This window comes from Propithecus coquereli, unplaced genomic scaffold (genome assembly GCF_000956105.1).
Source record: "Propithecus coquereli isolate 6110/MARCELLA unplaced genomic scaffold, Pcoq_1.0 Scaffold193, whole genome shotgun sequence".
In the NCBI taxonomy this organism is placed as follows: Eukaryota; Metazoa; Chordata; class Mammalia; order Primates; family Indriidae; genus Propithecus; species Propithecus coquereli.
In genome coordinates this window covers 2,919,966-2,935,162 of record NW_012144190.1, presented here as the reverse complement: position 1 = coordinate 2,935,162, position 15,197 = coordinate 2,919,966, and the positions used below count along the sequence as shown (strand labels likewise).

The window sequence follows — 15,197 nt, the reverse complement described above, 5'->3', positions numbered from 1 at the left end:
CGTGTTGACTGATTTGTTTGTCAGGACATCAGGAAAGCAAACCAACTACCTCGAGGATCCAGGAGTCCAGGCCCCCTCAACCCTCAGGCCTGAGTCCAGGTCCCTAGTCCCCACCCGCATGCCTGGAGAGTCCAGACCCCACGCCTGACGATGAGGTTTCGGGAGCACGTTTATTCCGAGAAATAAATATGGCTGGGGAAGGGGGCTGGAGGGCGGGGGGGAGGCACATCTGCGTAGCAGCCGCGCGGCCAGGTCAAGGTTCCGGCGTTTCCAGCATATCTGCCAGGGCTCTGGAGGAGGACGCAGGAGTCAGCCGAGGTGTCCCGAGCTCACCCCAGGACGGTTAGAGATCATCAACCTGCCCACTTCTCGGACGGGGAAATGGAGTCCCAGGGTCATCCACTAACTCCTGGTGGGAGGGAGCTTCTGTAAACAGGGCCCTTAAACTTACCCCCACTTCACACACTTACTGGTACAGGGAGGAGGAGAAATAGTCGACGTAACTTCCTGTGGGAGAGCAGAGAAAAGAGGCTTGAGGGGTACTGCACAAGGGACATTAGGGGGACATTCATAGAGTGCAGGATTAGGGCTAGCTCCGTCCCTTGTTTCCTAATTTCTTCTCAAACTGAATTCCTTCTATGGGGACTCTTTGAAGGCCCCGCCCCCTTTCTTCCTTCTTGGCCCCGCCCCTTCGATTCCTACTCGCTTTAGCGTCGCCCATGCGGTTCTAGGCCCGCCCCTCAACCCTCCACGGATTCTTGCCTCTTGACTGCAGCAACTCCACCCTGTGTTCCTCGGTCCAGGCCCCGCCCCACCCATGTGCTGACAGCTGCTCCGCCTAGCCCCTCCCCACCAACCTCCCGGGCCCGCCCCTCGGGTTTGGCTCCGCCCTCACCAGGATTCACCTTGCTAGGTCCAGCCCCTTCCTCAGATTTTCCCTGGGTCCCTCCCATGCTCACCTGGAGTGCAGACAGTTTCGCAGACCAGCGGGCAGAGGTAGCAGAACTGACAGTGCTGGGGCGGGGATGGGGAGAGAGTGAGCTCGGGGCGTGGTCAGGGGCGGAGTCAGGACGGGGGCGGGAACCGTACGGGAGCCGGGACTAGGTCTAAATTAAGGTCGGAGTCAGCATTGGGTGTGGAGTCAAGGCAGCATCAGGGTTAAGGGGTTGGGTCAGATTGGGGTCAGAGGCCAGGATTTAGGGCTGGGGGTACCCAGACGGTCCCGGGCCGTCCTGTGACCCGATGGAGCCTTGAGTCAGAGCGAAGTCTTACCTGGCACTGGTCGCAGTGCTCCCCCATGTTCTCCTCATCACAGCGACAGTTCTCACATTCAGTGCACCGCTGGGGACAGGAGGAGCCTGGTTAGACGGAAACCGGAACCCTAACCCCACTTGGGGGGCATCTGCCACTTATTCACCCCTGCCCCCTGGTCGTTTCCCTGGACTCCCCACCCTCATTACTTCCAACACTGAGAGCTCAGTATCTTCCCTCCAAACTGGCTTCTCTCCCCTCTCCTGCCTCTGGTTTCCTATCTCAGGGTGACCCCATGTCCCCCGGTTAGTGTGGGCTGGACTGAGAGTGCTTCTTACCCCCTCTCTCCCTATTCTCCCCCTAGCCTGTCAGGCCCCAGTCCCCTCCCTCCTGCCCTGGCTCTCTTTGCCACAGACCCCTGTCTCTGTCTCCATGTCCCCTGGTGCGGCTTGAGTCTCATCCTCTCCTCCCTGGACCATTGTCCCAACCTCCTCCCCAGCCTCCTGGCCTCCAGTCCGTCCCTCATGTGGCCCCAGAAGCATCTTTCTTCACCTGGAACTGATCCTGCCCCTCCCTTTCTCTGAGCCCTCCCACGGCACCCCAGGGCCCCCAGGACAAATTCCAGGGACAGCTTGGTGGGTGGATCTGTGCTGGGGACATACATTGCAGAAGGAGCAGTAGCCACACAGGGACCCTGGCTGGTAGTTCCCATATTCTTGGGCATCCTGCGGACCTGTGGGGACAGGAGGGCAGCAGTGACCCAGGCTGACTCCACGCCTCCCTGCCCACAACTGGCCAGGACATTTACCTGTGTCCTCACCACTCTCCTCCTCACTGGAGGTGCCTCCAGCCACCTCCCTTCCAGCCAGTGGGTTGGGGATGATGGTGAAGGGGAGCTCATCTTCTTCCAGCCCCTCCTCCTCCTGCTCTTCCTCGTCCCTGTGGTCTCGGCTTGGTGGGGCCCCAACCTCAGCCCTCTCTTCCCTCCTCTCTTCCTCTTCCTCCTCTTCCTTGTCTTCCTCTTCTTCCTCCTCCTGGCTCAGGCTGAGGCCATGACCTTCCTCCTCATCTTCCTCATCTTTCTGCTCCATGCAGCCATGGCAGCCACCTTCCTTTCCCTGCTCTGAACCTTCATCATCTTCTTCTTGGGAGCTGTGATCCTCTTCCTTCTCCTCAGACTCGCCCTCCCTTGAATGGCTTCTATCCTTGCCCTCTGTGTGTTCTGGGGGCTGATGGCTAATCTCTTTGATGGACCCTCTGTGACCATGGCCAGACCCTTCATCTCTGTGGTCTAGTTGCCTGTGGCTGGGGGCCTGGTGGCCAAGCTCACCAGAGATGTCATCATCTTCCCCCCTGGGGACTCTGTGGTGGTGATGGCCAGGGACTTCTGTTTTATACTCATCTGGGATGTCTTCCTCCTCATCATCACTCTTGTGGCCTTGGGGTTGGTGGCTTGCAACATGGCGGCTGAACTGGACTGTGATCTCCTCCTCTTCCTCTTCCTTCTCGTGTCCAAGTCCATGTCGGGCATGTCTGGGAACTTGGTGCCAATGTTCGGTGGACACATATTCATCTTCGTCTTCCTTGTCTCTGTGGCTTGGGTGCCCACGGTCAGGGACATGATGGTGGTGTTCATCTGAGGCATCCTCATCTTCTTCCTTCTTGTGGACTGGGTGCCTGTGGGCCTGATGTCCATACTCAGTGGAGACATCATCATCATCATCATCATCGTCATCTTCTTCTTCTTCATGGTCTCGGTGCGCATGCCCAGGGACGTGATGTCGGTGGTCATCTGAGATATCCTCATCCTCTTCCTTCTCATGGCCTTGGTGCCTAGGGACCCAGGGCCCATTCTCAATGGAGACATCGTTGTCATCTTTGTGGCCTGGGTGCCCGTGGTCAGGGACATGATGCTGGTGCTCATCTGAGACATCTTCCTCCTCTTCCTTCCAGTGGTCTCGGTGCCTGTGGGATGGGTGTCCATATTCAGTGGAGACGACATGGTCGTCATCATCATCATCATTTTCTTCTTCTTCTTCTTCTGCTTCTTCTTCTTCTTCATGGCCTGGGTGCCCATGATCAGAAACATGATGGTGGTTTTCATCTGAGACATCCTCATCCTCTTCCTCCCTGTGGCTTTGGTGCCTGTGGGACTGGTGTCCATATTCAGTGGAGACATCATCATCATCATCATCATCATCATCATCTTCTTCTTCTTCTTCTTCATGACCTTGGTGCCTGTGGCTGGAGACATGATGGGGATGTCCATCCGAGACATCCTCATCCTCTTCATTCCCCGGACCTCGCTGCCCATGGGCCTGGTGCCCATATTCAGTGGAGACATCCTCCTCCTCCTCCTCTCCTTCGTCATCTTCTTCTCCTCCGTGGCCTTGGTGTAAGTGCCTGAGGATATGATGGTGATGCTCACTGGGGACAATTTCATCCTCATCCTCTTCCAGATGGCCCTGGCTCCTGTGACTGGGGAGGTGGTGTCCAGGCTCAGCTGAGGCTTCCATGCCTTCGTTCCTATGGCCTCTGTGCCCACGGGCCTGCTGAACATGCTCTGTCAAGACCTCCTCACCAGAGACATTCTCATCTCCCACCTCGTGGCCTTGGTACCTGTGGCTATGGAGTTGGTGGCCGTATTCCCTGGAGACATCTTCGTCCTCCTCTCTGTGGTCTCTGTGGCTCCAGAAATGATGCCCATTCTCTGTGGAGACGTCCTCGTTCTCATCTTGATGGTTGTGGATGTGGTGCCCAAACTCTGCTGACACGTCCCCTGAGGGCCCAGCAGCTCCGGCATTGTTGTTCCAGTTGCTGAGGCCCAGCCCAGCCCCTCTCAGCTGCTGGGTCACGGAGGTGGGGAGGAGCAGGCTGGCCACGGCAGCCCAGAGGAGAGGAGTGTGCAGCCATGGCCCCCGGTGGCCCATGGGGACAGACAGGCAGCAGGACTCCCAGGGCTCACTCCAGCTGCCTGTATGGCTATGTGGATGACTGCTGGGGTCTTTGGCCCTTTGGGGCCTGACTCTTTCCCTTTGTGTCTCTCTCGGTCGTTGTCTGCCTTCCTCTGGCCCTCACGTCCGGCTCTGGACACCCTTCTGAGGCTGTCTCAGAAGTCCCAGACTCCCCTCTGGGGCCCTCCCTCCCCACTCGCCAGCCAATAGGGTCTTTCTCCTCCTCTCTCTATGGCTAAATTTACTCTCAGCCCTGAGTTATTCTGGGTCAGTCCCCCCCTGCCCCTCCCTCCTGCTCCTTCTCCTCCCAGCTGGGGAGGGGTTGAGTGGAGGGGTCTCTCCCTGGCCAGGAATTGGGGGCAAGGGACTTGACTTTGACCTGCCAACAAGCTCAGCTTTAGCAGCTGCAGAGACTTCTAGCGGCCAAGTTAACGAGCCTGGGGCACCTGGGTGACAGGAGGGACGTTTTGGAGGGGAGAGACCCCTGCGATGGAAGGATCGGGGGTTAGATTACGGGGAGTTTCCGGAGAGAGTGGGATGCTTTGGTGGAGGGTGGGCACCAATATGTAGGCCCTGGCGTGGGGTGAAGGGAGCCCTGCCCCCAACACGCATACCCATGACCTCCTGTCCCTGGAACTCAGATCTGGGGGCAGGAGACCGGGCCAGGCCAGGGCTATAAATACAGCTGGGGTGGGGAGGCGGGGGGGTCAGGTTACGGAGGCCCCAGCTGTCCCCATCACGGAGAGCTGGCAGGGGACATGTGGCCCCGGCTGTCTCTGTGTGTTAGTGTCTCCCACTCCTCACCTGTCACAACTGCCCTCACTCTTAGGGTCTGCATCTCTATCGTGTCCCCCTCTTTCTTCATTTCTGTCATCTGCTTCCTCAGGGTCCCTGTCCCCACTCCACGGGATTCTGTCTCCCTGTCACTCGAGTGTCTGTCCTCACCCAAGTCTTCATCTCCCTTTTTCAGTGGGCCAATGTACTATCCCCCCTTAAATCCTATACCCCCTTTCCTGAGTCTTTGCCCCTCCCTCAAGCCTTTGCATCTTCCCTGCCTCAATGTGTCCCCTCCCCCCATCTCTGGCATCCACCTCTGTGGGTTCTGTCCTCCTCTGTCTTTGGGTCTCTGTATCCCCCTCTCTCTGGGCCTCTGTCCTCCTCTGTCTCTGGGTGTCTGTCACTCTCTCTGAGTCTCTGTCCCCCACTCTGGGTTTCAGCCCACCCCTGGCCCCACCCCTGGGTCTGTCCCTCTTTTACTCTGGGTCCCTATCCCCCCTCTGAGTCTGTACCCCAAGTGAGTCTTCTCTCCCCATCTCTCCCTGGGTTAATGGACCCTCCTCTCTGGGTCTCTGTCTCCACCCCTTCTGATTCTCTGCGCCCTCTAAGTCTTTGTCTCCCTCTCTCTCTTTGGGTTAATGTGTCCCCTTCCTCATCTCTGGCTTCCCCCTTTTTGAGTCTGTGTCTACCCCCTCCCCCGTTTCTGTCCCCTTCTCCCTCTGTCCCTGTGTCTCTGGCCCTGCACACCCTCCCTCTGCCACCCCTGGGTCGCCGTCTCCCTCTGCCACTTTATCACAGACTCGGGCCCGCCCTGTTCCCCGCCTCCCGCTTACGTGTCCCCGAGACTCCGGCCCCCCAGCCCTTGCCCCGCCCCAGCTGGGCTGGAAAGTGGAGGATCCGGTTTATCCCGGGCGAGTCTGGAAGGGGGGCTGGTGGAGGCAGCGCGGGGAGCCTGAGGGCTGCGGGAGGTTGCGGCGGCTGCGGCGGCATGGTGGGGCCGGAGAAGGAGCAGGTAGGGCGCAGCGCCGGGCGCCTAGAGGGAAGGGTTGGAGACCCGGATTCTTGGGTCAAACGAAGGAGGGGGGACCCGGATTCCTGGGTCCCTGGGGACGGGTAAGAGCGGGGGGTGGGGCTGGGGGTCGAGACTCCTGAGTCTGCGGGAGGAAGGCGCTGGGGTCCCGGACTTCTGTGTTGGTGGCTAGGCCAGGGAGTGGGTGACTCTGTGTCCAATGGGACTGAACTGGGTCCCCCTCACCCGCCACCTTCCACCGCGCCACTCATTTCTTCCCCCAGAGCTGGATCCCCAAGATCTTCAAGAAGAAGACCTGCACGACGTTCATAGTTGACCCCACGGATACCGGGTGAGAAGTTCGCCCCCTGACCCACCCGGAGCGTCCCCGGCCCGCTGACCCTGCCCACCGCAGGCCCCGCCCCCGCAAGCCCCGCCCCGCCCCGCCCCGCCCCGTCCCCTATTCCGGGCCTTGCGGACCTTCCCAAGGGCGTTCCCTGAAGGGGCTCTCCGTCTGGGAGGGTTCGGGTCTGTGTAGACACCCCGGATTCGCCATTCTCCCGCTCAGGGTCAGTGTAAAAGCTCCGGGGGTTGGTTCTGTGTCTTTCCTTCCCTATGTCTCTTCTGTGTGTCTCTGTCTCCTTGTGTCACTTTCTTTGTCTCATTCTCTTTAGCCTATCTGTTTCATTCATTCATTCGTTCATTCATTCATTCATCCATGCCAGAAACCCTCATTTAACGCTCCCAAGGGAGGAGATCCGTGCCACCTAATTCAACGACTCTGCCAGGGTTCAGATTTCGCTTGGGACACTTGCTGTGTGGCTTTGGGCAAATCATTTCACCTCTCTGGGCCACGTTTGTCACCTGGGCATAAAAACAGCCCCGACCTCCTGGGATTACTGCGAGAATTAAACAAGTTAATGCTTGTGATATTTCTGGAACAGCGCCCAGCACATGGAAGCACTGGAAAGTATCTGCTATTTCCGCTCCAGGGTGTCAGTTATTACTGTGTGCAGACACGTGCCAGGTGGCCAGGGACAGCCTCCAGTGTTGGTCTCTCTGGTGACTTCGGGCTTTCTAGCTGTTCTCAAGACAATCTTTGGGGTGTGGGAAGTGTCAACATTCCTAATTTAGTGTGTGTTTTGTTCTGAACATATATTAGTGCAGTACAGCTTGTAAATTATGTATAAATACACAGATACATGTTTGTTGGGAATGCGTGCTCAAAAACTTTTTACTGCCAGGTGTGGCAGTGTGAATCTGTAGTCCCAGCTACTCGGGAGGCTGAGGCAGGAGGATCGCTTGAGTTGAGGGGTCCTGGGCTGTAGTGTGCTATGCCGATCAGGTGTCTGCACTAAGTCTGGCATCAATATTTTGACCTCCCAGGAGTGGGAGACCACCAGGTTGCCTATGGAGGGGTGAGCCGGCCCAAGTGGAATGGAGCAGGTCCAACCTCCCATGCTGACCAGTAGTGGGATCACGCCTGTGAATAGCTACTGCACTCCAGCCTGGACAGCACAGCAAGACCCCATCTCTAAAATTAAAAAACACAATAACTTTTTACTGATGGGGGTTGTTGTCAAGAAAATGTAGAAACCTCTGGTCTGGCTGGAGGAGGACACACAGAGGACGACTATAGTAAGGCAAGAAAATGGCACCTGCCAAGGATGTACCACTGGGCCCTGTGGGCGCTGAGAGGAGGCATTTGCCTAAGACCTGGAGCTGACACAGGGTGTCACTAATGGTTTCTGGAGGAGGAGGAGGAGGTGAGGTGACATTTGAAGGCGAAGTTGGAGTTTGACATTGAAGGTGGGCTGGAGAGAGGCCCATGGAAAGTGATTCTGGGAGTAGGAACAGCAAGTGCAAAGCCCCGGCCCCCCCAATGGCAATGTGTGTGGCTTGAAAATGGAGCCAAGTTCAGGATGCAGGGAGAGCACTGTCATGAGTGAGGAGACTGCAGGGGAGGGCAGGGCCAGACCTCACAGGGCCTCAGAGGACACCCTGAGAGGCTAGGACCTTGTTCTGGGTGCTGGGGAGCCACAAAAGGGGTGGAATCGGCTCTGGGTCCGGAGGACCCTCTGGGGCTGTGTGAGGACGAATAGGAATTCGGGAAGCTTGGGAGGAGGCTGTGTGGAGGGTCTAAGTGGGAGGGGACAAGGCCTGGGGCTTTGGGGACACAGAGAGGAGGGGATGGGGCAAAGATTCAGGGGGCAGGAGGGTGGAGCTTGGGGACTGGTGGATGTGGGGAGTCAGAGAGCACCCCCATCAGTAGATAGCTGCCAGACACGTGGACTGGTGACTGGGACACAGGGAGGTCGTCCCCGAGGTGGGGAACCCTGGAGGGTGAGCGGGTTTGGGGAATGTTGCTGAGCTCTGCGTGGGGCTTTGTGAGTACAGGAGGCTCAGGGGGACCGAGGGGCATGTAGCCACCCAGGTCTGGGACTCAGGAAACGTTTGGACTTACATCCAGGGTCTGAGAAGTCCTAGCTGTAGAGAGTAGTTGAAACTGTGGGAGTAGGTGAGATGTCACACCTGAAGAACTGGGGTTGCAAACTGGCAATGCTATGGCCATTTTTTTTTTTTTTTGTAGAAGAGTATTTAAAAATACTTGTCTCTGGATGCATTAAGACAAATGTGTAGCCTGCAAATTGCCACAATGAGCATCAAGTTTGAGAAGAGTGTAGGGAAGCCAGTGTGGTCTCACTCTGGGGGGCGCCTCCCCCCGAGGGTGGTGAAGTGGAAGAGAGAAAGCCACAAATGAGGCAGGGACAGAGCAGCCAGGGAGGGGAGGAAGGCCAGGGGGCCAGGCATATCCTGCAAGGAAAAGCTATTCCAGAATCAGAGCCTTTTAGCTGTGGCCAGTGCCACCTTGTGATACAGTTAGATGAGACCTGAATAGGGGCCATTGTATTTGGGGAAATGCAGGGAATTGCTGCTCCTGTAAAGAACAATTTCGGTTTCAGTGACCACACTAAGAAAGAGGTTAGGAGGTGAGAAGTGCAGAGGCTAGCTAGTTCCAGGCTAGCTACTAGTGCTGTCCACCAGAATGTTCCATGATGGCAGAAATGTTCTGCATCCACATCCAATATGGCAGCCACTGGGCACATGGGGCTTCTGGGCACTTGAAAAGTGGCCGATGTGCCCTAGGAACTGAATTTTTGACTCGATTTAATTTTAATGTATTAGAATATAAGAAGCCCCAGGGATAGAAAGAGCCCCGTGTGGCTGCCATATTGGACAGTGCAGGCGCTGGGCCGTTCCTCGAAGTTTTGTCGCAGGAAGTAGCCACAGGAGTGGGAGGTAGCTGGAGGGGAAGGAGTGGGCTCAAGGATGGGGTTGCCATGAGTGAAAGGACAAAGTGGGTAAACTGAGGTGTGCCAGGGCCTGGAGTTAGTCTCAGAAAGGAGGAGGGGACACAGCTTCATTGCGGTTCTCACTGTGCCAGGGCCAGCCCAAGCATATTCTGTTCATCCTGCGTGTGGATCAGTGGCTGTTCTTTTATTGTCTACACAGCTTTTGCAAAATCCGTGTACCACCGTGCTATCATTTATGTAGAAGTGGTCCTTAAACTCACTCACTCTATTTACATAAACATGGTCCTCCCCCAAGATCTGAATTCCTTCTGCAATCGGGGACCAAATGTACTAATTTTAGAGACAGGTTATTGCTCTTGTTGCCCAGGCTGGAGTACAGTGGTGTGATCATAGCTCACTGCAGCCTCGAACTCCTGGGCTCAAGTGATCCTCTTGCTTCAGCCTCCCGAGTAATTGGGACTACAGGCGGACACCATGCCTGGCCAATTTCTAAATCTTTTTGTAGAGGTAGGGTCTTGCTCTGTTGCCCAGGCTGGTCTCGAACTCCTGGTCTCCAACTCCTGGCCTCGAGTGATCCTTCTGCCTTGACCTCCTAAAGTGCACTTTTTTTTTTTTTTTTTTTGAGACAGAGTGTCACTCTTTTGCCCAGGCTAGAGTGAGTGCCGTGGCGTCAGCCTAGCTCACAGCAACCTCAAACTCCTGGGCTCAAGCAATCCTTCTGCCTCAGCCTCCCGAGTAGCTGGGACTACAGGCATGTGCCACCATGCCCGGCTAATTTTTTCTGTATATTTTTAGTTGTCTGATTAATTTCTTTCTATTTTCAGTAGAGATGGGGTCTCGCTCTTGCTCAGGCTGGTCTCGAACTCCCAAGCTCAAACAATCCGCCCGCCTCGGCCTCCCAGAGTGCTAGGATTACAGGCGTGAGCCACCGCTCCCGGCCCTAAAGTGCGCTTTTGAGTCACTGCGCTTGGCCTCAGAGATTTAGATACATTTTCAAATGAGTTCCTCATTCCTCAAATTCCTGTTACTCACTCTTTGCAACTCAGGTGCCAATCGTATTTAAATAGCAAGGGAGACTTGTACACTTATTTAGGGGGAAAAAAGTTTTGTATGTGATCACCATAAATGGAAAACCTGTTCCATTTGCCACAAAGAGAAAGAAACGAATAAATCGCCAGGACAGTTTTGGGGGCCTGAGGCCTGCTTTTCTCTGTTAAAAGGAAAGGGAAGCAAAGGGTGAGGCATTCAAGATATTCTAGCAGCCAGCTGAGCCTCTCTCCTTGACAGCCATAGGGAGAACGGAAAAAGGAATGACTTTCTCACTGTGATATTCAAGGTTATTTAAAGCTCTGTGTGAAGTTCATGCCGAGTGGGCTCTGGGACTGGTACACAATCCTCGTTTCAGGAAACACGGTCTTTCATTAGCTCCTCTGGTTCTATGGAATAGTTTGCGCTATTACTGTCTTTTCATTTAAGGAGGAAATTTAAGCTCAGATAGGTAAAGCCACTTGCCCAAAGTCACACAGCTGCCTCCGCCTCTAGCACAGGTGTTCTCTCTGAATTACTCTGTGGATTTTCCTTTTCATGGTGAACATCCTCTGTTTGGTCTGGGGACAGTGAGGGCACCCCGTGAAGGCTCTCTTTGCTTTTCCAGTTGAGGCCATGCAGGTGACGGTGAGGTTGGGGCCCTGTGGACCTGCCTGCTCATGTTTTCATGAGCCGCTGTGGCTTCCTTCTGGTGGAGAAGCAGGGCTGGAGCTGTCCCCTGCGCAGGTTTCTCCTGCAGGCACTCGGAGCCAGTGCCAGGGCCAGCATGGACCCTGACTGCCTCTGGGGGCAGGGGTCCATATAGACAGTCCCCTCTGTAGGAGCGTGGACACCTCTACAGGATGCTTGGGGCTGGTGGGGACAGCCCTGGGTTCATATTCCACCCTCACACCCCCAGAGGGACCTTTTGCCAGTGCGGGCGGCCCCGGAGTGCCCACCCATCAGTGGCTGTGGAGGACGCGTTCGGGGCGGCCGTGGTGACCGTGTGGGACGGCGATGCACACACCACGGAGAAGCCCACTGATGCCTACGGGGAAGTGAACTTCACAGGGGCCAACCACAAGCCCAGCAATGTGAGGCTGCATGTCTGGGCAGGGCCGGGGCGCCGAGAGGGGCTGCATGCCTCAGGGGCTCCCAGGGCCAGCATCTGGGGCGCCCCCGGCTGAACGCGGTCTCCCCCTTTGCCCATCCCTGCCTTGGCCTCTCCCTTCCCTTCCGCCCCATCTGTTTTCTCTCTCTGGGTCTGTGTCCCTGTCTTTCTGGGTCTCTGTCCCCCTCTCTCTGGGTCTCTGTCCCTGTCTGTCTGGGTCTCTGTCCCCCTCTCTCTGGATTTCTGTCCCTGTCTCTCCGGGTCCTCCTCTGTCTGGGTCTCTGTCCCCCTTCCCATGTCCCCCCTCCTGTGTGTCCGCAGTTCCTCCGGCTCTCTGACCGCACGGATCCAGCTACAGTTTATAGTCTGGTTACACGCACATGGGGCTTCCGTGCCCCGAACCTGGTGGTGTCAGTGCTGGGGGGATCGGGGGGCCCTGTCCTCCAGACCTGGCTGCAGGACCTGCTGCGACGAGGGCTGGTGCGGGCTGCCCAGAGCACAGGTGACCACGGGCAGGTGGGGGCTGTATATCCTGGGCCTGGGCCCAAGTGCCATCTCCCCAGCTTCTCTGGATGCTGTCTCCCTGCCCCCAGTCTCTCTGTGTCTTTGTCTTACTCTCTATTCTCTCCCCGGTCTCTGCATGTCTCTCTGTTTCTGTGTAGGAGCCTGGATTGTCACTGGGGGGCTGCACACAGGCATCGGCCGGCACGTTGGTATGGCTGTGAGGGACCACCAGATGGCCAGCACTGGGGGCACCAAGGTGGTGGCCATGGGCGTGGCCCCCTGGGGTGTGGTCCAGAATAGAGACAGCCTCACCAACCCCAAGGTGTGACCCAGGGTCTTGGAAAAGGAGGGGGCTGGGGACCTGGACCCTGGGGGTCTGGGGGAGGAGGGGCTGGGGGTCTGGACCCCTGGGTCTGGGGGAGGAGGGGCTGGGGACCCGGAATCCAGAGTAGGAGAAGGAGCGACTTACGCCTGTCCTCCTGCTTCTGATGGAAAGACTTTCTGGTCTGGCCATTTTCCCCCCAGGGCTCGTTCCCTGCGACCTACGAGTGGCGCGACAACCCTGAGGACGGGGGCCAGTTTCCTCTCGACTACAACTACTCGGCCTTCTTCCTGGTGGATGACGGCACCCACGGCCGCCTGGGTGGCGAGAACCGCTTCCGCCTGCGCTTCGAGTCCTACATCGCGCAGCAGAAGGCGGGTGTGGGCGGTGAGTGGCTTCTTGGACCCTCGACCCCCGGCGCTTGGGTCCCAGTGGTCTGGTCTCATTTGCTATAGTTAAGCATCTTTTCCCATCATTTTCTGTGTTTTAAAAAATCTTTATCTTGACGTCTCACACGCATACAGAAAAAAACACGAAGATGGACAGCTCGATGAATTTTTAACACTCTAAACCCACTTATGCAATCAGCATCTACACGGAGAAAAAATAGTATCAGGCACCAGAAGTCTCCTCCCGTCCTCACCCAGGAGTCACCACTACCCTGGAGAAAATGAATGCAACCAAAAGCTGCTTCTATATAAACGTTTTCTGTATTTTTTTTTTTTTTTGAGACAGAGTCTCGCTTTGTTCCCCGGGCTAGAGTGAGTGCTGTGGCGTCAGCCTAGCTCACAGCAACCTCAAGCTCCTGGGCTCAAGCAATCCTTCTGCCTCAGCCTCCCGAGTAGCTGGGACTACAGGCATGCACCACCATGCCCGGCTAACTTTTTTTCTCTATATATATATTTTTAGTTGTCCAGATCATTTCTTTCTATTTTTTTTTTTTTAGTAGAGACGGGGTCTCACTCTTTCTCAGGCTGGTCTCGAACTCCTGACCTTGAGTGATCCACCCGCCTCGGCCTCCCAGAGTGCTAGGATTACAGGCGTGAGCCACCGCGCCCGGCCCGTTGTCTGCATTTTTAAAAAATTCATTTAATTCTTAAAATTTATTTAGATTTCAGGCAACTTTAGCCTGATTTTTAAAATTATCATACAGTAAGATTGACTTTCTTGGGTGCACAGTTCCATGAATTTTAGCCTGTGCATAGATTCACGTACCCACGACTAGATCAGGGTACACACTAGTCCTGTAACAGCAAAGGAATTCCCTTTGTCCCCCTGACCCCTGGCAGCCACTGGTCTCTCTCCTGTCACTGCAATTTATATTTGCCAGTAGGTCATATCAACGGAGTAATATAATAGGTAACCTTTCAGACTGGCTTCCCTCACTCAACATAAGGTATTATGACAGCTTTAGTATGTGTTCATTGGAACAATTCAAATCGTAAAAAGGCATATAAAGAAAAAGTTAATTACCGTCTCCTCTCACCCTCCCCCCACCCATTAGGGTAATCAGTGTTCCACAGTTTGGAGTTTATCCTTGTATACTTTTCTCTAGTTATAAAATCCCATGCAATTATATTTCTACCTGTAAGGTGTTTCTTTCTTGTTCTTTTTAATGTGTATAGGTATTACACTTTTCTTATGACCATCCTTTTAGTTCCAGACTTCTCTGTCTTGCTTCTTTTTCTAATAGTTGCATGATGTTCCCTTTTAAAGATGTACCATCTGTTATTTGAAAACTGCCTGCCGGATGTGGCGGTGCACACCTGTAATCCCACCTACTTGGGATAGGATCACTTGAGCCCAGGAGTTTGAGACCAACCCGGGTGTCTTAAGAAAGAAAAAAAAGCCAGTTGATAGACATTTCAGGTTTTACTGGTGTTTGGTATGACAAATAATGCTGAATAAATATCTTCGAACAGACATTTATTCATACACTCGTATGTAAGTTACAGAGAGGTGTTTTACATCCTATACAATAGATTCCTCAAAGTAGGATTGCTGTGTGTGTATTTTAATATATAGGATTAGATAACTTTCTAAAAATCTGTAGCAATTTTCACTTCCATAAAGCATGTGAGAGTTGAGTGCTTGCTTTGGCAGCACATATACTAAAATTGGAAAGACACAGAGAAGATTAGCATGGTCCCTGCGCTAGGATGACATGCAAATTCATGAAGCGTTCCATAAAAAAAAAAAATTAAAAAAGAAAAGAATGTGTGAGTGTGCGCTTTTCCATCCAGCCTCAACCAACTCTGCCTGTTCTTGCTTTCATTTGTATTTATGTTTTATTTTTGCCAGTCTGATGGGTAAGAAAATGACATCTCGCTTTTAATTTGATCTTTTAATTTATCTAACCGCTATGAAAAGATATATATTTTGCTGGCCAAGGAGGTTTCCTCCCTTATGAATTGTCTATTCATATTCTAGATGTTTTAAAATAGATTATTTCTTTCTTATCTTTTGGTAGAAATTCTTTGTGTCCTGTCAGTAATAACCCTTTGACCGTTACATACATCACAAAATTTAAAAAGCTCCTTTAATACGGCATCTATTGCCATAAAAATTCTATCATTTTTTGTGGTTAGACATATCTTTTGTCTCTTTTACAGACCCTTGGTTTCCTGTCTTAAAAAGGCCCATCCCACTCCTAGATAAATATTCTCTTAAGTCTTCTTTTAATGTCCCATGGTTTTATATTTAAACTTTTAGTCCATCTGGAAATGATTTTTACAGGTTTTGAGGTCAGGAGTCTACATTTCTTTTCTTCCGAGTGGGAAGCCATGTTTTCTTCATGACCGTTTGCTAAATCAACTGTCCTTCCCAGCTGAGCTGAAATGCCTGCAGTTATATATTCAGCTCCTTTGTACATTGAAATATTTGGAAACTTTTTCTTTCCCACCTCTCTGTTTATATATTCCTGTGCCAA

General features: G+C 53.9%; 2 protein-coding genes across 2 annotated transcripts in view; one reads left to right on the top strand and one right to left on the bottom strand.

Moving 5' to 3' along the window:
• Window positions 1-253: 253 nt before the first annotated feature.
• On the bottom strand, window positions 254-4,181 carry HRC (histidine rich calcium binding protein). Its single transcript, XM_012643082.1, has 7 exons — window positions 3,397-4,181; window positions 2,060-3,084; window positions 1,914-1,984; window positions 1,273-1,341; window positions 960-1,014; window positions 471-507; window positions 254-290 (listed from the first exon to the last, which is right to left on the bottom strand). The coding sequence occupies exons 1-7, from the start codon at window positions 4,179-4,181 to the stop codon at window positions 254-256; spliced, it is 2,079 nt and encodes a 692-aa protein (XP_012498536.1).
• Window positions 4,182-5,867: 1,686 nt separating this feature from the next.
• The window catches only part of TRPM4 (transient receptor potential cation channel, subfamily M, member 4), a 33,350-nt gene continuing 24,020 nt past the window's right edge, over window positions 5,868-15,197 (top strand). The window contains exons 1-6 of the mRNA XM_012643238.1: window positions 5,868-5,994; window positions 6,276-6,343; window positions 11,251-11,425; window positions 11,764-11,944; window positions 12,105-12,268; window positions 12,472-12,655. Coding sequence (XP_012498692.1) covers window positions 5,971-5,994; window positions 6,276-6,343; window positions 11,251-11,425; window positions 11,764-11,944; window positions 12,105-12,268; window positions 12,472-12,655 — 796 coding nt within the window. The 5' untranslated portion in view covers window positions 5,868-5,970. The remainder of the gene's footprint in view (window positions 5,995-6,275; window positions 6,344-11,250; window positions 11,426-11,763; window positions 11,945-12,104; window positions 12,269-12,471; window positions 12,656-15,197) is intronic.

Bases quoted from the DNA above. Each gene is read 5' to 3' on its own strand.
- HRC (XM_012643082.1), bottom strand. From the start codon at position 4,181: ATGGGCCACCGGGGGCCATGGCTGCACACTCCTCTCCTCTGGGCTGCC. The intron at 508-959 runs GTGAGCATGGGA...GCTCTCCCACAG, and splicing joins CGAAACTGTCTGCACTCCAG to GAAGTTACGTCGACTATTTC. The intron at 291-470 runs GTAAGTGTGTGA...GTCCTCCTCCAG, and splicing joins TTCTCCTCCTCCCTGTACCA to AGCCCTGGCAGATATGCTGG.